Below are 25932 nucleotides of genomic sequence, written 5' to 3'. Positions count from 1 at the left end.
GCCCATTGAAATTTGTAGTTATGTTTGAACAACAGTATTTCAGGGACAAGCAAAGAAACCGGTTTGAAATTTGCACTGTTGTCTCTAATCACGTCATTGATTCAGAATCTGCAACACTGGACTAGAAGATCAAATAGTCTCTGAACATAGATGAGGTAAATAAAAGTTAAACAAGGCCATTATGAAAAGTCCCATCTTTAAACACATTAACAAAAGAATTGATATTGCAGAAGTCAAAAAGTGCTATTTTCTGCACCACATGAAGCTACATGTCACAATATTACAAAGCATAACAAAGAATACTTCTTAGTACGAAGTATTTGGTTACAAAAATGAAAAAAGTTATTTTGTTTACTGCATTTTCAAAACAAATTAAACATGTATGACAAGTTGTACCACAGAAACAGAAATATTGCTACACAGTCTCAGCCAAGTATTTCTGGAGTTTCAAAGCAATTCTCCAAATGAAACTACAAAATTCTACTCTGCTAATCTGGGCACTATTTTTCAAGTTTATTCCCAATGGAACACAAAGAAAGAACAAAATTGGATTAAAATGATTAATCAAAAAAGACAATCTTTGATTGATCGTTTTAATCCAATTTTTGATAGCGATCATAAAAACAAAAAAATATATACTTTTGGCCTTCAGTGTATCAATTTGTAAATATATTACACATTAACAAAAAATTTATATTGCAGAAGTTAGCTAGTGATATTTTCTGAACCACATACAGTTTCATGTCATAATAATTCAAAACGTAACATAGAATACTTTAATATGAAGTTCTAAACTTAAAAAGTTGTTTTCTTTGAACTTTCTTACGTAACTGAGTTTTTGACTTTTTACAGATCAAAAAATTCAAGATTTATCATTTGTTGTACCAACAAACAAAAATAAATAAATAAATGCACATGACTGTACTCAACTATTCATATTTTAGCATCACATCTACTTGCACTTCATCAATAAATTTGTCAAAGTCTCAAATTTTTCCAGTGTGTATACAGCCAATAGAACGGAGGTCAGCTCTGTCTAAATATAATATATGTCAAAATATAAATATATATAAATAATATAAATATAAATAATAAATATAATATGTCATAAATATATCATCAACATGGTCAGCTTAATCTGCACTCTGAGCAGCTCCAGCACACAGAAATGAGCTGCCATGACAAATTCTTGATAATGAAACCGACTGCCGCTGACAAAAAAAATAAATTGCTCCGATTTCCAACTGTGCCAACATGATATCCCATAATAACTGTGTGCCTAACAGGCTTATGAGGGTTAACTTGGCTCAGCAATGGCAAAACGTGTTTGCTCTGCTCACTGACAAACTGCTGTCAAACATGTCTTCTGTCCTTTTAGCTGAGTCACACTTTGAATGTAGTTTTTTGAAATTTCAGTGGAAGCAAGGATGAGGGTTCATGAGATCCAACACAAAATCTGGTAAACATCAGCTGATTGTCAATTATGTAAATACCATAAACAACTGAACTGCCGGAGCCGGGTCAGACCTACACAAAGGCCAGACTGGCTGGACTGTCATTCATCATCATTGTTAATCAGCCAACAGCCACTCTATCAGAGGAAGTCTTCTGTAGAGTTGGGAAAACCTGCTAGAAGGACAACCATCAGCACTCCATCAGTCAGCTAGACAGACGCCACTGTAGTGAACAACACATGACTGTCTTTCAAGTTTGGAAACTGAGAGCACGAGTAAATACATTTTCTGATTACATGAGTCAAAAAACTGAACTATTTGGGCAGAGCTCAAAGTTCATGCTATGGGGATACTTCTCAGTAACAGGGAGATGTCTGGTCAGAACTGCAAAAAAAAGTGAATGCTGCTACAAAGAGGTCTTTGGCAATGGTTCACTTTTTAGTGTGGTAGTGAACCAAAGCATACAGTCAAGACAACACTGGACTGGCTTTAAGAGATGCTATAATGACTGCCAAAAGGGCTTCTACAAGGTATTGTATCAAAGGTTTACATATTTTTGTACATGACAGATTTCAATTTTAATAAATTTGCCCCCCAAAAATAATTGAAACATATTTTACTTTTATGGGTTATTGATTGTAGGTTGATTTGAAAAAATGTAAAATATATATGTATTTAAATTAGGGCTGTGACTTTAACGTGTTAATAACTATTAATTAATTACAGAAAAAATAACACATTGAATCGCACTTTTCTCAGTTCCCTAATTTCTGGCACACCGGTAGCACTGATGCACACTCCAGCCTTGTAGGTGGCGGTAATGAACCTAATGTCTGTTCATCAGCCACGAAGAAGATACATAGGTCGCAATCAGCGCAGAAAATCAGACCAAAAAAATCAGACCATCATGGCGGCTTGGTGGCACATTTTCTCTTTTACAACGAAAACTGTTCAGCAAAATGTATTCCTGAAAGCATTTGAGGCGAGAAACAAGCTGCTGAATCTGTCCTCGTTTTAGTTCAACGATGGCTAGTTTAGATGTTTAATGAAAGTTTTGCGATGAGTCGGGCCTCCGTTCTCTGCGCCGCATTTGCATAAATGAAACTACTTTATGCAAATTAGCTCTGGGGCAATGCACCATACCTTAGCTAGGACAGTCCTGGTACCGGCACCAGTGTAGCCAGCCCACAATAGACCACTTTAGAAGACATTGACAGTGCTTGAGTTTACAAAAAGTCTTAATCTAATTAATTAAAGGCTTTGTAATTAATCGCGATTAATCTCACCTTTGTCAAATAGCAATATCTGACACAATAAGTGAAGTTTTTTAATTCAAATAAAATTGTGGTTGACAGATCAATGAATAGACATACATGTTCATAATTTAACATTTATGAAAAATTTAAAATGGGACATATAGAAAAAAGTGATTTTGATTATTTAAAGCCTGGATTTAGTTGGTTTTTCCACTGTATGGCACATAACATAAGCAAGTTTTTAAAAGACATATTTTTGTTGTTTAAGTTACTACTCCTCCAATGAAGCGGAGCCTCGATGGAGTAATAACTTTAACAACAAAAATGTCTGTTTCATTTATATTTATCTGCATTGTTCATCTGTCTACTACATTCACAGGCTACTGCAAAGTTTAAGTGCAATTCTAGCAATTATATTTAACATTTTAAGACCTTTTGTAAACTCAAGCACTTTCAATGTCTTCAAAAGTGGTCTATTATGGGATGGCTACGCCATTAGCTGGTATCAGGACTGTCGTAGCTAACATTAGCTCTGGTGCTAAAAGCAACATGTTTTGCATTGAGGTGATACTGTCGGCTTGAAGCGCTGCGGTGATAAGAAAACTCTTTGTTGCACAATTTGCACACAATCACGTTTGTATCCAAGCTGCCATCAGGAAGATTTTTTAAAAGAAAACTTTCTGCACAACAAGCTCACTGCGGTTTCGTCTTCCTTCACTGTTCACCAGTGTGCTGATGTTATTCAGTGCTTCCTGTGCTTCTTCTTCACGGCTGGCAAACACACTTTAGGCTCATTACCGCCACCTACTTGGCTGGATTATTCATCAGTGTTACCGGTGTGCCAAAAATTAGGGAACTGAGGAAGGTGCAATTAAATGTGTTTTTTTTTTATTAAATGCATTATTTTTGCTGTAATTAATTAATTGAAATTAGCGCATTGAAGTCCCAGCACTACCTGTAATTAATTAGAATAACTTTTTAACCACATCCCACCACTAATTTAAATATTAATTTACTGGTATATAAAGAATGTAAAAAACAAAGAAGTCAGAATAGTTTATGGAGGACTGTACCTTAAAGTAAACTAAAAGCAATGACTTGTCAGACATATCTTCAAAGTCAGACATGTGCTTCCACTCACCTTCTCTCCGGTGCTGATGCTACCGCAGTGCAGAGCATTGATGTCATCGCGACACTTATCCGTGAAGCCGCAGATGAGCCTGAAGTCACTGAAAACGATGCTGGTCATCTTTGTGATATACTGGTTGCACTGGTAGTCAGTGATGTTGCCACGGTGATCCACAAGACAGGACACTAGATAACCTTTCCCCAGCTCCTCTGCTGCACATTCTTTTATCTGAATAAAGATAAACAATAGCGTCATTATGGACAAACACTGAAAACTATTTAAAATGTCTTCTTGTTGAGAGGTGGTTAACAAGTACACCCGTATTCACTCATGAAATACCTCAAGCCACGCATAAATGAAACCAAGACACTTCTCTGTCTGAATATCTTAACAGATCTGGCAAACTTAGACGTTAGGTGTTTGACTTGTTTGTACAACTAAGTCATTTTCTTACTGGGAGGCCTAAGAATCCTCATTTTTGTTTGTGATCAGGTAACTTGGCCAGACCTATATACCATTAGTCATTTATTTCCACAAAGTACTGTCTGTTTCACTGCATATGCCATGGTTACATGTACCATTTAGTGTATGCAGCCAACATGGAGGGGATGTGCTGCAGAATACATTTCTTTAGCAGTTTCACCTGCAGAGAACATGTCGTATCCAGTTGTGGTAAAACAAGACTGTGAGCTTTCATTCTGGAATTGTTGTATTGCAATTGTTGTACAGCACAGTGCTGTAAAACTAGGGTTTTTATAGCGCTTATGTATTATGAGTAAGCTGACATCTGCAGACTATAGCAAACTTCAGCTGGTGCTGGCAAATAAATGCAGACAGGGCAATAAAGACGGTAATGGAAGCCCTCTTTGATACAAAGCAGTCATTTCCTGTATAGTAAAAATAAGATATTTGAATGAATATTTAATTATAATTATCAAAATATAGATACTTTATCACCCATTTCTGTGTGAAAGGGCTACGTACATCTCACATAAAAATATAGATAGAAGACTAGCCTTTTGTAACATTTGAGCATATGTATTTTTAAAAGTTGCAGTCACGCCTAGTTAGCCACTTTCATTGTTTATAATGGAAGCATAGTGTTATAGAATCCCCTTTGAATGGTTTGCTTATGTTCTGTGTTCAGTGGAACCACAGTTTACAGTGCTGAACATCTGTTACAATTTTTTATTGTAAGATTATTGACTGTTTTGCATTGGGTTGAATACATAAAGAATGCCACAAATTGTTAATTAACCAATCCGAAAAAGGTGGCTACAACAAGAAGTAATATGGCCGACTCCTCTGTCACACAGCTTTCCAATCGCAGCATGCGGTGTGAACGTCAGATTATCAGTTAAGGAAGTTACAGATAACAGGCGACACAGACACCCTCTGTCTCATATCAGAAACGTGTGGCAGAAGGGTGTTTTTTATGCATCTGACATGCATTGATTGTCGGCAGGCAAAACCTCCCAACTACAATACTATTACTAAGCTGTAAGGTCAGTTTTCAATTCATATGGCTTCGTAGTTAATGAACAAACCCTCGTTAGTGCAGTTTTAAGAAAAAAAAAACACCTTCACATCCTAGGTAGCATATAGATTGCATTTAGAAAACTGCTTCATTGAGGCTTCTTGATATCTGAATAGTAAAGGAGTATTCCAAATAACATCTACAAAAAGCATCATCCAAAAAATATTGCATTGGAAAAAAGAAAAATGCTCCAATTAAATAAAACCACAAGTAAATCAATAAACACCTACAAGATATAAAGTGACACACTGCAAGTGTAAGACACACAAGCAAATACAAAATGCTGTAAATCATACAGAGAAGTTCAAAATATTTCTCTGGAGGACACTAAAGTTATTAGTCATGTTGTAAAGAGCTATCAGTACAAGTATAACCAGTATGTTCAGTCACATTGGAATGACTAAATTGGAATAGCTTAAACCAAGATAAAAAAATTAAAAAAAAATAAATAAATAAAGCCTCAATTTACAACATTACTAAAGAGTGATTCATGTATTTGTCAGTTTCGGGTCCTCACGACCTTCTATGCATTTGCTTGTGTTTTCAGTTTCTTTATGTTGCATATGTGCTGCCTGGCTGGTGAATAATATTCTTCATTTCTATTTTTTGGAAGACTGCCAATGTGTTGTAAAGGAAATGAAACAATTACAAACACATGCTTTAAAATTAAGAAGTTGTTAAGCTCCTTTTAAAGTCATTTTATGTGTTTATTGTTTGATTACTATTATAAAGCAATTTCCCCTCCAGATCAATGAAGTATTTCTGATTCTGAAAAAGTGGGTTAGACAAAATTGTATATGAATATTGCCACAAAACCTAATTAAAAACAAATAAACTGATATCAATAAAACCGGGAAACCTGCTGTTGTTTTGAGGTGAAAGCAGTTGCATGAAACTTTATGGACTTTAGAGGTTAGAAATAATCTACAAGTATTCAGCTGTAACTTAAAATACATCTTAAACATGATGTCTCTTTGTATGTTAACGTGTAAAATGATGCACATTCTAGTGACAATCATGTATTAAAACATTGTGTACCTAAATCAAAAAAGAATGAACAGACAATATATTGTAAATTCAACATTTTTTCTGTTATTCAGTTTCTAGAAACATTTACACTTGTCTCAAAATGCTGCCCTCTGAAAACATATCAGGGCTCCAGACTGCTACCTTTTGTTGAGAGTGCGCGAGTTAAAATTTAAAGTGGTTGCATTGTGCTAGTACATGAGGATCACTAAGCCGTATTTGTGTCGCTCTAACCGGCACAGGCAGCTACTGTGTTTACCACAGTGGTGGAAAGCGGTGCTTTTTTTAAATTTAGGTGTATTGTGGTATTTACACTTAAAAATGCGGTCTTCTCGTGAAATGCAGAGCACACCTACACTACTGTTCAAAAGTTTTCAGTCACCCAGACAATCGCGTGTTTTCCATGAAAACTCACATTTTTATTCATATGCTAACATAACTGCACAAGGGTTTTCTAATCATCAGTTAGCCTTTCAGCACCATTAGCTAACACAATATACCATTAGAACACAGGAGTGATGGTTGCTGGAAATGTTCCTCTGTACCCCTATGTTGATATTCCATTAAAATCAGCCGTTTCCAGCTAGAACAGTCATTTACCACATTAACAATGTCTAGACTGTATTTATGATTCATTTGATGTTATCTTCATTGAAAAAAAAAAATGTTTTCTTTCAAAAATAAGGGCATTTCTAAGTGACTCCAAATTTTTGCACGGTAGTATACATGGGCTGTTTTTTCTGCTCACAGAAAAGATCGCATGTAGAGAAAAATCACTCAGTTATATGTTGGACAAATATATATTAAAACACCCTAGTTTAACTTTTTTCAAGGTCACTTTTGGTCACACACCTGTCTGAGCATCGCAGCTACCAAGCAACTGCTGCGGCAGCCTGCAATGTGGGGCGTTTCAGGAACATTAGTAAATAGTAATGTCTATTGATAAGCAGACGTTCAGCAATTGATGTGTTTTGCCTGTGACAAGGTGGGAGGTGAGACCAAATGAGAAAGTTGGTCGCACCGACGCGACCAGTGAAAAAAGTTTGTCTGGAGCCCTGCATATCTATTTGAAAAGTGTGGCAAGCTAGTTTGATTTTTCTCAAGAACCGACAGTAATTGAAATGACAATTCTTCACTGAAACTGCAGAGGTTAGGTTGTAGTGACTGACCTCAGAAATGGTTGTCTTGCAGACCTCCACTGCAACAGACTCAAACTTTGGGTCAGTGGTCAGGTTCAGCTTGTAGTTCCACAGAAGCTGGAGAACAGAAGATACAAGCAAAATGTGGATTACACAGACACCAACTAACTGAATCATTATACTGCACAAGAAAATAGTTGAATTGAACTGAATAGAATTTTACAAGCAAATAGACTAACAACCAGGACTTTTAGCTGTGTTCAAGCAATCAATTATTATGTCTTTTAGAATCTGTACTGTAGGTTAAGATTGTTACCATGTCTTTTTTGGCTCATTAGTGTCAAAAACTGTAATTACATCTAATGTCAAAACACTGAGTTAGTATACTTCAATACATGCAGTACAGCTTGGTGAGGTTATCCTGGTGAATACTGTGTTATCCAGTCTTCTTTAGACTGAATATACAGGGGAGTATATCCACCTTTTGTCCTCCCTATTATGTGTGTGTCCTGCTAATGGAGTAGCCTGACCAGCTCATCAACAGGAAACTTAGGTCCAAGATATCAGAAACCAGCAGTTACATACACCTATCAGGCATAACATTATGACCACCTGCCTAATATTGTGTTGGTCTCCTTTATGCTGCTAAAGCTCCTCTGACCCAGTGGGGCATGGACACAGGACCTGTGGGGATGTCCTGTGGCACCGGGATGGTGGCAGTGAATTCTGTGGGTCCTGTGGGTTGCAGGGAGGGATCTACCTAGATCAGGCTTATCCTGGAACATCCCACAGATGCTCAATAAGATTTAGATCTAGGGAGTGTGGAACCTGGGTGAATACCTTAGCTCTGTTGTGTTCCCTGCGCTGCTCCTGAGCAGTTTTGGAGATGTGTCAGAGTCTATTGTTCTGCTGAGGATGGGAATTGGCATCAAGGATTACTTCTGATATTGAGGGGCTAGGGTTAGGGGGCTGCTTGACCTGCAATGTTTAGGTGGGTGGTACATGTCAAACATCCACATGAATGTCAGGACTCAAAGTTTCCCAGTAGAGTGTTGCAATATAACAAGATGATCTATGCTATTCACTTCACCTGTCAGTGGTCATAATGTTGTGGCTAATTTGTGTATAGTAGGAGGTGAAAGCGTGATGTTCAGCTATTAAAGGATATAGCCAGAGTGAGAAATATTTGCTTTTCACTTCAGCCCTCAGCAAACATTGATTTGATATCAATGACAAATGTCACCAAGTCATCTTAATTAAAACTGGGCTGCATTTTGCTGATAGTCAGATGTCAGCCTTAGATTATGTCAAAAACACTTTAGATGAGAAGTGCTGAAAGTAATAAGGATAAAAACGCAACAGCTAATAAGCTTGTGCAGCAGAAAGCTCAAGGAAAACTGCAAGTTACTTATATTTCAGGTGCTTAGGTAAACAGAGGTAGCAAACTACTGTCCCTGTTGTTGGAAAACAACTGTCAGGTGTTATACATTTAACATACACAACATGAAAAAACAGGATGACAGGGTGCATCCTGGAAAATGGTGCTTTAGGGTAGAGACTTACATGGTTGCATTCAGCAGCAATTTCTGTTTCCTGAAAGAGGAAAAGAGAACAAAAAAGTTAGATGGTAATCTGGAGATTCACTTCATGTTTAGGACTTATTTTGCTTACATTGAGGGTACAGTGTATCTTCTGCAACTTATAATATCCTATAATCCATTGCAAGCTTTTCTAGACAAGTCTAGCGGTAGCATCAGGCACTGACATTATGGTTAAGCCACTGCCGGCATCTTATTTAAGGAAGCAGCGCAGTTTGGGGACGGTAAATCTTTGAATAGCACGAGTTCGTAGGTGGCCTTCAGAGTTGGGACGCAGCTTCTAGAGCAACATGGGGACCAAGTTTTCCTGCTGTGCTGTGTTAACCTGAGGTGGCCTGTCTACCTTTGTGCCTCTACCAGCAGCTGAATGAATGCAGACTAACAATCCCATAAAAACAATAATTTTTACTGAATTCTGAATAATCAAAAAAAAAAAAAACAGGTTTAGATGATTAAAAACCATAATTTTAAAAAAAACTTCTTTGTGTGCATTCAGATTTGCTGTCAGAAGTCAGGTTCTCACTTCCAGGTTGAAAATTCAAAAGGGATTTTATGAATCCCATAGAATGTGTTCACAGTACACATTAAAAATGCCACAATATGCAGCTTGTCTGTTCACACTATATATATAAAGGTCAACCGACCAAGCACTGTAAGGAGCTCTCACTAAATGTAAAATCCCGGGTTTTAGTGTTTAATACCAATTCCATAACAAACAACTCCAATAAAGTTTAGTGAGACAAGATGCTGAGTTGCCAGTGCTGACAAAAAGAGAGAGACATACTACTTTGCTGTGTTTTATGGCTTTAAAATATTTATTAGTTATGAATACGATGCACTTGAGTGAATAGATATATTTTACATACTGTATATTTCACAGTACAGATCCAAGTCTTAAAATCAATATTTCTAACATTTGTTTTATTTTGTTATTTATTTCTTGTTGATAATATCCAAGTATGGTTGCTTTAACTGATATGATAAGAACAAGACAAGCACTCAGAGAGTGCAGTACTCCACCAAGGCTGCTCAGTTGTTGAATGATTTCTGACAGGCAAGTCCTGATCAGTCCGCAGCAGTTGATTTGTAGTAGGATTGCAATCATGTGATCGCAGCAGGCAGCTGACGTAGTGTTCACTTGTCATAGTTACAGTGATGCCGTGCTGCTATCTCGCAATGATACAAAAATTTCCAGACTAGTAGCTGCATCACTGCCAAAACATATTCAGGTGAAACTCGTGTCATTTCTGACCTTCCCTGAAAATTTCATCAAAATCCGTTTATGAATAATGCTGCGCACAGACAAACATGCGCCGATCTTCACATAACTCTGCCGCGTTCCTTGACGGAGTAATTAGAACATATGAGAAACCATGGAATATTAATATTTAACATGTATTTTATGCATTATGCATGCTTTTGTTTTCTTTGGAAAGTGCACCAAACCATAACTCCAAAACTGAGGTGCATAGCAAACAGTGGAATTTATGTACTGTTATGCCCAAAAACCTAATAAGCAGATACAAATAAAGGAATCAAAGAAAAGCAAAGTCTCAAACAGTTGATAATTGCTTATAATCCCTTGACATTGACTGTTGATGTCATGACGGCAAAACTGTAAAGGCAATCACTAGAATACAAAAAACTAACCTATAAAACACACTGACTTTGTTTGTAGGTTATGTTGTGCAGCTGCCAAACTAGAATTAACAAAAAAATGCAGTTTGTTCCCAGATGTACTGCCCTAATTTTGTTTTTGTGCAGACTCAACCCACTTGCAATCAATCGTTTGTTGACAAGAAGTGGGCTGGGTAACGTGGATAGAGCTGGACAGTCTGATGCTGGATCAAACACCACAAGATATCTGTTTTTTTTTAACCTCTGTTTCTGTATCACCATCACATCGGCACACACTCAGCCCACCTCTGGGATAAACAGCCAGACATTACATTACACTGCTGCAGAGCCCAAAGTGACTAATGCAGGCAACTATCCAGCTCTGTCAGGGGGCCTTCATGTTTCAGAAAACCAAAAGTTCTAATCTATTTCTTAACAAGTAAAGCTGATAAGAGTGTGGTAATATAGGGTTTTGTTGGGCAACAGCAAATAAACTGTTCATCTGAATCAACTCTAAATTTAAATTGTTGAATTAATCAATTCAATTCAATTCAATTTTATTTATATAGCGCCAATTACAGTCAAATTGTCTCGAGACGCTTTACAGAACCCATATGCCTGACCCCCAGAGCAAGCCAAAAGGCGACAGTGGCAAGGAAAACACCCTTTTAACAGGGAAAAAAACCTCGAGCAGAACCCGGCTCTAATGTGGGGGGACCCATCTGCCTGCTGGCCGGGCGGGTTGAGAGGGACAGAAGAGGTAGAAAGGTAGAGATAGAGGGGTAGAGGTAGAGATAGAGGGATACAGATAGAGGGGTAGAGATAGGGAGGTGGGGGGGTGGGACACAAGGACCATAAAACACAGCCACACATCTGAAGCATCCAGCATCCAGCTCTGGGACCAGGGACACTCGGAGAAAGGACACAGAAAGAAACAGAGTGAATGTAATGCAATAATGGTATATATAGTAAATACATAGGTAGTTAGAGAAGGGCTCAGTGCATCAAGAGAGGTTCCCCAGCAGCCTAGGCCTATAGCAGCATAACTAGGGGCAAACTAAAGGGACGTCAAGAGGGGGAGTCAGTTATGCAAATGAAAACACCAGCTCACCCCCTCAGGGTCACCCAGTCAGCCCTAACTATAAGCTTTGTCAAAAAGGAAGGTTTTAAGCCTGGTCTTAAAAATAGAGAGGGTGTCCGCCTCCCGAACCCAAACTGGGAGCTGGTTCCACAGGAGAGGTGCCTGATAACTGAAGGCTCTGCCTCCCATTCTACTTTTATAGATTCTAGGAACAACAAGTAAGCCTGCAGTCTGAGAGCGAAGAGTTCTGCTAGGATAATATGGTACTATCAGGTCTTTAAGGTATGATGGAGATTGGTTGTTAAGAGCTTTATATGTCATAAGAAGGATTTTGAATTCTATTCAATCCATCTCTGAATGGCTGTTACAGCTGTAAAATACACAACACAGAAATAAAACCTACAGTCTTCAGAGACACACCCATTCACATACTTGAAATAATTAGGCTCTTTTGTTGCTCCAATCACTGAATGTGACAAATCTGTTAAAGCCTCCATCTAATGTAATAGCTGCAGCTCAATTAAACTTAATCAGCTCCCTTTTTTGTCTTGGAAAAATAGAGCGAGGTTGAGCTATAATTGGAAGTGGGAGAGAGGAGGAGATGAAGAGTGAAAATGACACATGACAGAAAGGAGGGGAGAATCCAGAGGGAAGCCAGTCATTTCCAACACCTTCTGAGTCATGAAGCAGAGAGCAGCCGCTGGGCGTTAGTGTGTTCATAGCTTTCTTCTTGAGCACTACTTTCTCAGTTTGAAAGCAATAATTAACTTGTTTAAATTAAATATCATTCAGCATACAATTAAATGGACCAGCTTAATTTCATTAACTTCTGGCAGTAAATCTCTGAGCGTCAAAAACCCAAGAAGGTATCTGTATTAACTGAAGAGCCTGTGATTATTGTATTGATCAATCAGTACTTAAATGGTCTATAAAATGTACCAATGTCCATTGAAATTTCTTAAATCCAAGTTCAGGTCTTCAAATTGCTTTTCTTGTTCAACAAAAATCCTAAGGTGTTCAATTTAACATTATACAAGACAAAAGGAAACTTTTGGCATTTTCACTTGAGAAATTATTCAAGGAATTGCCAAAATTGTTGCAACTCAACATACATTATCTTTGGTTATACAATTATCAAATAATATAATCATTACTTTCACAGAATTGACTGTTTAATCTATGAAATGCCAGAAAAGAGTGAAAACACCTGTTACAAGCTGCAGCCTCATTTTGTTTAACCAACAAAATTCACAATTTAAACTCATACAACAAACATATTCACAAAAGAATTTCACACTTCAAAAAGAGCAAGTCCAACAAAAACAGACGCAATGCTTGAAGACAGCGCAGCAGGGGAAAGAGCGTTTAATTGAAATGCTTCAGTTGACATCAGCACATCAACTAGACTGTCAGCAGAACATCTCCAGTGGCCTCAAAGCAAGAACTTTACGCAACTGTGTGTTGTACATGCTAGGAGTTACAGGGAGTGGTGCACGGTTCATTTTCAAGCAGCCAATTAAAGGCTAATCGAGGGGGACTAGAGGCAGCACACTGGCAAAGACAAACTGTTAAAATAACTTTTTCTGCATTCAAGTTACCCAGAACTACTCAACGCACATCTGCAAACGTGTCCACAAAAGCCAGACAATCCACCAAAGTTCACAAGGGTCTGCTCAGACCATTCATGTGCAGAGCAAATATTGTGACCATGTTAACTGTCTGCACTACAAGCGTTCAAACTAGTGCTTAAAACAAATGCTTGGTATGAGAGACTGTATTGTGAGATTCTCAGGCATCTACGCTTTTTAGTTCATCATTACATTGATCCTTCTCTTAGTTTTTGCACTGATGCATTGTCTCTGACTGACGTATGTTTAAATAATGTGTAAATGAATGAATAAAAAAAGTATTTTCTGAAGGAGTGCTGCTTGAAAATTGCCACAATTAAAGAACACTCACATAGCTGACATGTATTTTAGCAAACTACTGACTGCTAAAATACACCTCACCTATTCAAGCTACACCCATTGTTTAGCCATGGAACAGTCCACATCAATGATATTAGATGAGGGGTTTTTATGCTTTAGTTCATTGTATATTCATTGCATATTATGTCATGGTGCAAGTCATTTTTGGCTCCAGTCACTGATTAGCTGCACTCCGGGCTAAAATTTTAAGCAATGAGGGCAACACCAGTGTCCAACTCACATCAGTGTAAAAGCTTTAAAAAACCCAAGGCTTCCCAAGTATGGCAGTACTTCAAATTATCACAAAACAAAAACAAGAAATGTACTCAGAGCGCAGTATCCCGCTAAGGCTGCTCAGTTGTTGTATGACTTCCGACGGATAAGTCCCGATAAGTCCGCAGCAGTGGATTTGTAGTAGGATCGCACTCATTTGATCGTCAGCAGGCAGCTGACGTAGTGTTCACTTGTAGTCATAGTCACAGTGATGTCATGTTGCTCTCTTGCAATGATACAGAAATCTTTAACAAATCCATTACTCCGCCACGTTCCTTGGCAGAGTAATGGTTTGTACACTGCATCTGTATCCTGCTTGAAATAATGACCAGCCAATAAATGTTATCTGCCTTGTCATAATAATGTGCCTTTATTGAAAATGAACATTTGTCTCTCTGTCTCTATACTTTATCATCTTCTAAAAGAATTAGCGTCCCCAAATCACACACCTTCATTAAGGTTTTTCCACTAAGCGGCTCTGTTAAAATAATCTTTATTTGCCAACAGTGATCACAGATTGATTCAAACTTTATCTTTAATTTTTTAAAACAATATAATGTAATATATCAATGTAACTTCATTATCATTGCGTAATATACTATTAAAAAAGTTTTTGATAGCATACCACAGCAGCACAGCACAATGCACCTCAAAAGGAAAAAACAAACATATAGGCTATTTGGCATGGAACCATTTTATGCCTGTTTGCTTCTCTCTTGCTCACTCCACTCACAAATACTAGATTTTAAAGCAGCTGAAATCCCAGTTTCCCATTGTCTGACAAAGTCACCATAGACATAAGTTAAAGACAATGGCTGTGCTGTGAATTCAGCTTTATTTTTTATTTATTTATTTTACAAATAAAAGACAAATAACACAATAAGAAGACATTTATTTGGTTTAGCTGCCCTGTATTTGTAAATTAATTACCATGTCTATGTTGCAATTTGTTTAATTTACAGGTTGATTTTTTTCACTTTAAGGGGTTTAAAAGAACTTTCTTTTGGGGATATACTACTGACTTAAATATTGAAACCTCTTTTTCATGTATTTTTATCATGTTGGAGTTTCCAGTTTAACTCTACAGTTTTGCACTTTCACATGTAAACCTTTCCATTTCACACTGTATTGCACTACACAATGACTTACAGCTTGTCAAAAAAAAATTATCTTAAATTATAATGTCACATCACTGTTTTTTAGGAAACTTTATTTGGATTACTTGACTAAATTGGTAAAATAGTTGTTAGTGGCCGTCCTGTTGTAGTCGGTTACATTTTTGAAATGACTTGTAGAAGACGTATGACAAGACCACAGTCATTGAGCAAACATCCTTCTTTCACAACCTTCATGACAACTTTGAGAAGGAGGTGCTAAAAGAAGTGTGAGATCACAAAGCCTGTCACTAAACGTGGAGAGAATTGTAATTTACTTGGTGATTCAAGCGCCAAAGATTGTTGTATGATCTTGGACGATTAACAAGCAACTTGCAAGTCCCAACAACAGTTAAAAATATCTAAAAACAGAACATCAGAGGATGAGCTACAAGCACTGAGGTGCCCGAGACTTTTTTTTAACAGCTGGTAATATCACTTCCATTTAAACACAACAGAAGCAGAGCTGAAGTCGGATCAACACTTTAACAGTGTCAGACACGGTCAACATTAAGCCTGAATATACCGTCAGACAAAGACTGGATGCTGGAAGGACACTAAAGAATGTTGCTTAGCAACCAGGAACATTTTTTTCTTCTTCTTGGCTGAGCAACAAAATACATTTATCAAAACAAACTAAAAGCTCCTGTCTTTATTTAGGATAATGCAAGATAAGCCAATAAAAGCAATTACATACTGGTAATAATCTTGCTCCAAGGCAAGCTGAAATATTGTTGCTTTATTTACCAAATACTTTTTGCAATATAGCTTATAACTGACAGTTCTAATCAGTGCATTATATTCTACTAGCTAGCTTATCATTTGTGTTACATGAATTCCAAGTAAGTTGGTATCTAAATCTGATGAATGTAATGGTGTAAAAAGCACAATCATTTAGCTTCAATAGGTAATCAACAATTAAAACATTTGCCAGCATGGGAAAACACAATCACTAATGACTGTATTTTAGTGCAGTATCTCTGTAAAGGATGTTTTTAGATTGGCATCACTTAGACAGGGAAATATCAAGAGCTGAAAACACACAAGTCCTGATAAGCAGACAAACAGCGAGCACCAAAGCTTTAGAGCACAGAAGCTAGGAACTCAAAACATCACAGACATTGCCTGATTTGGGGTCCCATTCCTTGTGCTTTTCAACACGTACAGCATAGCAGCTAAATACACTGGTCAAAGCCTGTTTTACAAGACGCTGTCCTGGAGCTCCAATGTGCTGATTGATAATTATGGCACTGAGTCCAATTGGTGGGACGAATCAGAAACAGTCACATGGAAGCTTCATGCAGCCAACAGGCCAAAGCAAAGTCTTCAATCTCCAGAGCCTCCTCCCTCTGGACTCAGAGACTCTGCACCACGTACACAAAACCACAGCCACCAGCAGGACTGACAGCGGGCAGGCCAGAGACACACAAAAATGCATCAAGTCTAAAAGCAGCTCTTAATCTCACCCTTGAACCAGAGAACCGTAGCAGCAGAGTGCCAACTGGGCAGCTCAGGCTTCTAACAAAGCTGGCATGGCAGGCATAGAGACATGACACCTTCGACCTAAAACACGGCTTTACTGCGACTTAATCTGCATTAATTTCATATCATGAGGGCTACAGAACCAAACATCACAACATGTTTTGTCTGATCATTTCTTTGAGTGAGAAAGAAAAATATCACCTCAAGAAAAGACTGGGCAACCTTCTATCAATATTACACTGAGGATATAAAATGAGAAGCAGCAGATATGTTATGTTATCAGATATTGAATTTTCCTTCGGGGATTGATAAAGTTATTGTATATGTGGAGTTGGTGTTTAGGTGATCAACCTCATCATCACATGAATAGATCAATCAAGTTTCCATACATTATGTGTATGTGTGTGTGTGTGTGTATATATATATATATATATATATATATATATATATATATATATATATATATATATATATATATATATATATTCAAAAAGTAGTTCAAAAGTTTGGGGTCACCCAAACAATTTTAGGTTTTCCATAAAAACTCACACTTTAATTAATGTACTAACATAATTGCACAAGGAAGACACAGGAGTGATGGTTGTCACCCTAAACTTTTGAACGGTAGTCTATAAATATAAAACATTCTGCAACAAAATTTGCTCTGGCAACAGGTCCAAAGACAATTTTTTAAAATTCAACAGTGGTGAACACACTCGCACATAATTTACTTTGATTACTGTCCACAAAGACATCAGCCCAGTCATGCAGATTTAAAGTTTACCCCCCCATAAAAAAATAAAATGATGAAGTTCTACTTGGGTCTAGCAGAGGGAGCAACCAATCCTGGGGAACAAGTAAATGATTATCACAAAAGATGGGCAGTAAAATTCTAAGGACCACACTTGCTCTCTTTCTATGTCAAAACCTCTGTGTAAAAAAACCAAAACATTTGATATGACATTATTTTCACTCTCATGCCAATTTCAGTCATGACATCATTCTCAGTGTCATTAAAAAGGTTTCAAAAGGTCTTGACAAAAACAAACCAACAGCCTGAAACTGGTGCGCATGACACTGGGTTGGTCATTAGCAGACAATATTAAACTGCCACCTTGTCAGAGGAACAAGGAACTGTTTAACAAGGAACACCCCCCCCCACCCCACCCCACCCCCACCCCCCCACCCCCAGCATCTACCTTAGCTTTTAACAGAGATGATTGAACATCATTTCATTTTTAAAAAATCTTTCCAGTTAAAAAATCAGATAACAGAGAAAACTGTGTTTACTGATTTACATAAAAATGTTACACCCAGTGCACTGTAAAGGGCAGCGACTAATCCCATTATTATTGATCACTTAACGGGGTGATCTTCCAGCGAGAACTGTAACTGCAAACTATTTTTTTCTTGATTTAACTGCAAATTATGATGTAGGCTGACTGGCCTTTTTTCAGAAAACTGAAAGTATTAAACTTAACCACTGTAACCATCAAAACAAAATTAAAAAACTGAGTTAAATTAGTCAAATTTTGCACATACAAATTGCTTGTTCTGTCTGTCAAACAGTCAAGAAAAGATACTCCATTTACTATCATAGCATATCCTTATATTTAAGTACAAAAACGGTTTCGTATTTTTGCAGTTTCAAAGCCTGATATCATCAGTAGTCATTTTTAATACTGGCTTCATAGATGATTGCTTTACTGGCTCTTGCACTTTGTATACTGTCCCATTGTTTGCCTTTTAGCTTTTTGCCACTAGTTCACTGCCCTACATTTCCACAGATAAGCTAAAGACAGGGTGTTTCACAACGACGTCTACCACCAGAGAGGACATTGTCTTGTGATTGTGAGTAAGCAGATAATAGACACAAACCAAGCTCTGTCTTAGCTGCTGTAAGCTCTTGTCCTAGCATACAGTGATGTCTCAGTCCACTGTAGTTTTGCTGCAGACAAGCAGCTAATGAGCTTAAACAAATGAGTGAGGAATCCGTTGCCACCCAGTCAAAAGCAGCGGCCCTGAGTTGATCTCTCAAGGAGACCTTGGAGGGGCCTAAAGTTCACAAATGCAACCTGGTGCTCAGAAAATCACTAGCAAGCCTGGGAAAGAGACTTTTTTTCTTGTCCGAGTTAAGTGGTCCTCCATCTTTCTTTAATAATATCTTTGGACCAAAGTTGGCGCAAGATGTGGAAAGTCACCAGGAAGCTACTCACAGATCATCAAGAAAACATTATCTCTTCACCTAGGTTAAATTCAGTTTACAGATAACGAGGTTGTATGAAAATAGAACTCATCTAAGCCACCAAATGCTTCATATTTGCAGCATTATGGTTGCGATAAATGGCTTTTTCTTCTCCCATTCATTGTAAACTAAATAGCTTTCATTATTGGACTGCTATGGAAACAGCTTGTCACTGACAGACATTTTTGAAACATTTGTGACAAATTATTGAGTGACTTATTAATCAAGTAATCAAAGAAATGGGTGACAGATTTCTTGATTAAAATAACTGTTAGTTACAGCCCTACACTCAATGTTGGTGAGATGCTTGTTGCACCTGTATACACTGTTCATCCATATTTACACTAGAATGTCGTATTTGCACTAGCTTGTTAGTAACTTTGTGTTTTTTTCTTTTCATTCTATTTTTTTATATTATATTATTGTCTTACTTGTTCTACATTTGTGCCTGTTAAATATATATATATATATAGGTGTGTGTGTTATTTATTTACATTAGTTATCTTTCTTTTTTTCTACTTAATTTCTTACATCATTGTTGCACTGCCTGCTCCACATGCCTTTTTAATTGCTCACTGGGAACAAATAAAGTTTTCTGAATCTGTTTGTTCTACAACCAAATATCAGCTCACGGATCATAGTTTTTTCCACGTATTACTATATGTTACATAGGACATGTTATGAAACATTTAACACTTGTAATACAAACATGTAGCTTGATCTTCAAATGGAAAAATAAGGTATTTGCAGAAAATAATCAGCTTCATAATATACAAAAAAAAAAAAATGGTACGGGCGAATCCTAGGCACTGGGACTGAAAAAGAAAGGGAGAGTTAATTGATTTTCCTGGTTAAATGTTGTCTAAACATGCAAGGGCAATAGTCACTATCCAAAAATCCTCAGAGTACTAATCCTGGTGCTGCCCCAGCCAGAAGAGGGAGGACACTAACAACCATTGCCAGGGCAGAAATGAGAGACTCCACAGACAAAATGGATTTTAACTCCTTTATGTTCCTTGCAGTGACGTTTATACTACAAAACAATTACAAATCTAAATTCATCTGCCACCTATTACCAATTCACTGTTACCCCAAGTGAATGCAACTGAAACCTTTTAGGGTAACATTAAATATAATGTGGTTGGTGTGAAACAAGCCAAAAATCAACGAGCTAAAGCCCTGGTAATGGTTTAGCTACCATCTCGCTCAAGCTGAGCTGTCTTAACGTAAGCTAACCCAGTTTGAAAAGCTACCAGGTTACTGGTCTGCCTCAAACACACTGTGTCAGTGTGTGTCTTTGGATAGTAAGCCTTTAAGTTGGAAATTTTCGTGGACAATTTTACATTTAGCCGCCAGCTAGCCCAGATGTATGCCAATGTGTATAACAATAAACTGAACAAAAGAGTGAACCTGTGACAGCCATGCCTTCTGGTAAATTTGGTTTACTAATAGTTAACAAAACATGGATTATTTTAATATTTTCCATTGTTTTTTAATTATCATTTGTCAGTCTGTGGCTTTTCCAGTTTGATATATTTTGGGAGACGCTAAAGCTATAAAGGAACATGATTCAAACACTCGCAAGTCTTGAAGAAGTTACATGCCTTTCGTAAAATTGCATGATGCCGAACTGGAGAGAGTACCCTGATGAGACGACTCTGAACACGTTTTCGACCTCTTTGTGCAGTTAGTGTCACACTGAATGTCATAACTCGTAAATTGCTGCACTTTTGGCCGACATTTGGCGTGACGTTCTCTCAATACGATGGGGCTAGCAGCTGGCTAACTGTGGCAGCTAACGCTAGCTAGTTTGTTCAGCAGGCACACCCTGCTTCTTTCCCAGCAGCCACATTGCTCACGCCCGCTAGTTTACCTCTTTCCTGTCCTGGAGACACTCCAGTACCGCCAGGTTGTTGTTCCAGGAATGTTTGGGGCAAAGCCGGGTCAGGTCCTCCCTGCACACCGCCTCCTCAGCCAACTTCAAGCCGGCAGAGCGCCTCCGCGATAGCGAGGCCCCAGCGCCCTGGTTCTTCTCAATGGCTCCCGGGTTCCCCGCAGCGGGCCCCAGAACTCCGGCTGGGTTTGGTAGGTTTTCAGGATTGCCAGCAAGTTTGGCAATAACATTGTTTTCTCCTCGAATTGAATGCACAAACGACAAGATGCACATCAAAAGCAGGAGCAGAGGAACACGTATACAGTCCGCCATCTTCACAGAGCCAGTCAGCCTGCTGCTGCGTTCAGGAGCTGTCGGAAATATGGGAACTGGAATTAAAGTTGTCGACGGTTTTTTTTTTTTTTTTCCTGTTTAGTTTTTGTTGGTGGACGGCTGTGGACAGCTCCTAAATGATGAGTCTGTGCCTGTGGGTCCCTGCTCTCAATCATCCAATCAAGCAACCACCACGGGAACGTCTTTTCCTGCCATTCTTTATCATTTCAATGACAGACGAAAACATTTAAGAAGTTTAAATTTGTGTAAAAGCTGGTACTGAACCACTTTGTCAGTAACTATAAAAAAAAAAAAAAACACTTGATGGTAAATGATGCACCAGCTGACTGTGACTCCATCATTCATCATCATTTTCATTTTTTGCAAAGCAGTTCCCATTCAATATGTGATTTTTGGTACAGGTACCAAAATTTTATTCAAAATCCCTCAATATGCATAATCTCTTACAGTTAACAAAATACACTCAATAAATCAGTAAATCCTATACAAAAGACAATGGCCAACAATGTGTTAGTCTAGTGGTCAATGCAGTGAGTCATTTCTATTGAGAAATTCACAAATCTTTAAGAATAGCCTACAAATATAAAGTTATTTTTAAATAGGGACTATTTTCAGCAGTGAATTAATCCATGAATCCAATTTGATGTGCTATTGGATCAGTATGATGGCGTTTGTAGTACTGAAAGTAACTGTAGTGTGTGTGTGTGCATGTGCGTCTGTGTCTGTGTATGTGTTCATAGTAATAAAGGAACATGTGCAACTGTGTGTCTCACTATAACGTTTTTAATATCTTTGGACAACACTGGAGCTCAATGGCACAGTGACATAAGGTATGGCATACTGGACGCAGAGAAAACACTTACCGTAAGTAAAAATACTAGTGCTGGGCAATGGTTACATTTTTTTTCTAGCAATTAATAGCATGATTTTCTGTGATTAATCGCATTGTTATGCACAAAATTTATTTAAAAGTAGTGTATTCCACAGTTTTATTTTGAAAGTACTGCTATATGAACAAAAATGCAATCACATTTGGTTTGAAAACACTTTAAACAAATATAGTGCATTTTAACAGCAGTATTCCCTTTACACAATAGCAGTTAAAATATTTTTTGTAAATCTCAACTTAAACAGTAATGTTATCAAATCAAATAAAACCAAAGCTATTTGTCACAGCAAAGGCATTAAGGTCTTATCTGGTTTGTTATAGAAAAACAAGTTACCCTCAGAGTCTAGAGCCACGATCATAATATTGTAACAGGAATCTTCCCAGCAACAGCAAGTTAACATGAAATACATTCTTTTTTATTAGTTTGAATCTGCACATTGGGCTTGTTGACAATAAGAATGCATTGAACATCACCAGACTAATTTTACCCTTTCAAAACATCAGTCACATGAGACAAATGCCGAACGACTTGAAAGATACATTTCTTTTGTCACAAACTGCGATTATATTGCTAAAAAGATTCAGTGTCTGCAATTTAGTCAGGTGATAAGTGGGAGGAAATGTCAGTACAAAAATGCTGAAGATTGTGGTAAGAAACGATGTCTGTCAGGGTACGTTAATAAGTGTATTTTCTCACTTCAAAATTAAATGTACTTCTTTGGTGCCACTTTTTGTAACAATTCATGACTAAACAAGTACATAGATCCTTACCAAGATGTTTGTCATTAAGAGGCATCTGCCATTGATTTGTGGGTATTTTCATTAACAATAAAAAACTTTAGTCTATACAATGCTATTTAAAAAATATCCACTATACGCATCCATTAATTTAAATTTACAGAATTTTTTTTCCAGTTAAATTGCACAAAAGCTAAAGATTTTTGATTTACTGTCACATATGACATAGATGAGTGGCAAATCCACAGATCTGAGCAACTCAGAGGGGAGGATATTTTATAAATACTAATTGATTTTCTCACAAGTGACTAATTGTTTAGCTGACAAAGCACTGCAACTCTACATAGCTGGGCTAAAACTTCTTCTATACCTGCCAAAACAATATACACTACTGTTCAAAAGTTTGGGGTCACTTAGAAATGTCTTTATCTAAAAAAATCAAAAAAAAACCAAAAAAAGCCCAACATTTTTTTCAATGAAGATAACATTAAATGAATCAGAAATACAGTCTAGACATTGCTAATGTGGTAAATGACTATTTTAGCTGGAAACAGCTGATTTTAATGGAATTTCTACATAGGGGTACAGAGGCCCATTTCCAGCAACCATCACTCCTGTGCTCTAATCCTACATTGTGTTAACTAATGGTGTTGAAAGGCTAATTGATGATTATAAAATCCTTGTGCAATTATGTTAGCGCATGAATAAAAATGTGAGTTTTCATGGAAAACAAGAAATTGTCTGAGTGACCCCAAATTTTTGAATGATAGTGTAGTTATGGTTATTTTTTTTATCATTGATTAATCAGTAGATATCCAGTACCAGTTAAAAGTCTGGACACAGCCACTCATTCAAGGTTTTCCGTTATTTCTGTTATTTCCTGTAGAAAAGTGTAGGTTCCTTCAGTGTATGGGCTGTGGCCAAAAGTTTTGACAATTACACAAGTACTGGTTTTCACAAAGTTTGCTGCTTCACTGCTTTTAGATCTTTTGGTCAGATGTTACCATGGTATACTGAAGTACAATTAAAAGCATTTCATGAGTGTCAAAGCCTTTTATTGACAATTACACTGACATTCAACTCCCACCTCCGATCAAGCTTCAACCATGTCCCGAGGGAGGTGGGGGACATTGAGTCCGAGTGGACCATGTTCCGTGCCTCCATTGCTGAGGCGGCCGACCGTTGCTGTGGCCGTAAGGTGGTCGGTGCCTGTCGCGGCGGCAATCCCCAAACCCGTTGGTGGACACCGGCGGTAAGGGATGCCGTCAAGCTGAAGAAGGAGTCCTACCGGGCCTTTTTGGCCTGTGGGACTCCGGAGGCAGCTGACAGGTATCGGCTGGCCAAGCGGGCTGCAGCTGCGGCTGTCGCCGAGGCAAAAACTCGGGTATGGGAGGAGTTTGGCGAGGCCATGGAAAACGACTTCCGGACGGCTTCGAAGAGATTCTGGTCCACCATCCGGCGTCTCAAGGGGGGAAAGCGGTGCACTGTCAACACTGTGTATAGTGGGGATGGTGCACTGCTGACCTCAACTCGGGACGTTGTGAATCGGTGGGGGGAGTACTTCGAAGACCTCCTCAATCCCACCGACACGCCTTCTGATTCAGAAGCGGGGCCTGGGGTCTCGGGGGTGGATTCTCCCATCTCTGGGGTCGAAGTCGCCGAGGTAGTTAAAAAGCTCCTTGGTGGCAGGGCCCCGGGGGTGGATGAGATCCGCCCGGAGTTCTTCAAGGCCCTGGATGTTGTGGGGCTGTCCTGGTTGACACGCCTCTGCAACATCGCGTGGACATCAGGGGCAGTGCCTCTGGATTGGCAGACTGGGGTGGTGGTCCCTCTTTTCAAAAAGGGGGACCGGAGGGTGTCTTCCAACTATAGGGGGATCACACTCCTCAGCCTCCCCGGGAAGGTCTATTCAGGGGTACTGGAGAGGAGGGTCCGCCAGATAGTCGAACCTCGGATTCAGGAGGAGCAATGTGGTTTTCGTCCTGGCCGTGGAACTGTGGACCAGCTCTACACCCTCAGCAGGGTCCTTGAGGGTGCATGGGAGTTTGCCCAACCAGTCCACATGTGTTTTGTGGATCTGGAGAAGGCTTTCGACCGTGTCCCTCGGGGAACCCTCTGGGGAGTGCTCCGGGAGTACAGGGTAACGGACCACCTAATACAGGCTGTCCGTTCCCTGTATGACCGGTGCCAGAGCTTGGTCCGCATCTCTGGCAATAAGTCGAACTCGTTTCCAGTGAGAGTTGGACTCCGCCAGGGCTGCCCTTTGTCACCGATTCTGTTCATAATTTTTATGGACAGAATATCTAGGCGCAGCCAGGGTGTTGAGGGGGTCCGGTTTGGTGACCTCAGGATTCCGTCACTGCTTTTCGCGGACGATGTGGTCCTGTTGGCTTCATCATGCCAGGACCTCCAACTCTCACTGGATCGGTTCGCAGCCGAGTGTGAAGCGGTTGGGATGAGGATCAGCACCTCCAAATCCGAGTCCATGGTCCTCAGCCGGAAAAGGGTGGAGTGCACTCTCCGGGTCAGGGATGAGGTCCTGCCCCAAGTGGAGGAGTTTAAGTACCTCGGGGTCTTGTTCACGAGTGAGGGAAGGATGGAGCGAGAGATCGACCGGCGGATTGCTACGGCCTCCGCAGTAATGCGGGCGCTGTACAGGTCCGTCGTGGTAAAGAGGGAGCTGAGCCGAAAGGCAAAGCTCTCAATTTACCGGTCGATCTACGTTCCTACCCTCACCTATGGTCACGAGCTTTGGGTAGTGACCGAAAGAACAAGATCGCGGGTACAAGCGGCTGAAATGAGTTTCCTCCGCAGGGTGGCTGGGCTCTCCCTTAGAGATAGGGTGAGAAGCTCGGCCATCCGGGAGGATCTCAGAGTAGAGCCGCTGCTCCTCCGCGTAGAGAGGAGCCAGATGAGGTGGCTCGGGCATCTAATTAGGATGCCCCCCGGACGCCTCCCCGGTGAGGTGTTTAGGGCACGTTCCACTGGGAGGAGGCCCCGGGGAAGACCCAGGACACGCTGGAGAGACTATGTCTCCCAGCTGGCCTGGGAACGCCTTGGGGTCCCCCGGGAGGAGCTAGATGATGTGGCCGGGGAGAGGGAGGTCTGGGCTTCCCTCCT

At 39.1% G+C, this 25932-nt stretch overlaps 1 protein-coding gene across 2 annotated transcripts in view; it reads right to left on the bottom strand.

The window, feature by feature from the left end:
- glg1a (golgi glycoprotein 1a) overlaps positions 1-21193 on the bottom strand; it is a 49499-nt gene extending 28306 nt beyond the window's left edge. For both annotated transcript variants that reach the window (XM_023263392.3, XM_023263393.3), the window contains exons 1-4: positions 20832-21193; positions 9105-9134; positions 7572-7658; positions 3852-4067 (exon numbers count right to left, since the gene is read on the bottom strand). In XM_023263392.3, the coding sequence (XP_023119160.1) occupies positions 3852-4067; positions 7572-7658; positions 9105-9134; positions 20832-21164 (666 nt within the window). In that variant the 5' untranslated portion in view covers positions 21165-21193. The remainder of the gene's footprint in view (positions 1-3851; positions 4068-7571; positions 7659-9104; positions 9135-20831) is intronic.
- Positions 21194-25932: the final 4739 nt, after the last annotated feature.

The sequence above is a fragment of the Amphiprion ocellaris genome, chromosome 3 (assembly GCF_022539595.1).
Source record: "Amphiprion ocellaris isolate individual 3 ecotype Okinawa chromosome 3, ASM2253959v1, whole genome shotgun sequence".
Taxonomy (NCBI): domain Eukaryota; kingdom Metazoa; phylum Chordata; class Actinopteri; family Pomacentridae; genus Amphiprion; species Amphiprion ocellaris.
Note: the sequence above shows the minus strand (reverse complement) of the source record. Positions and strands in the feature narration are given on the sequence as shown.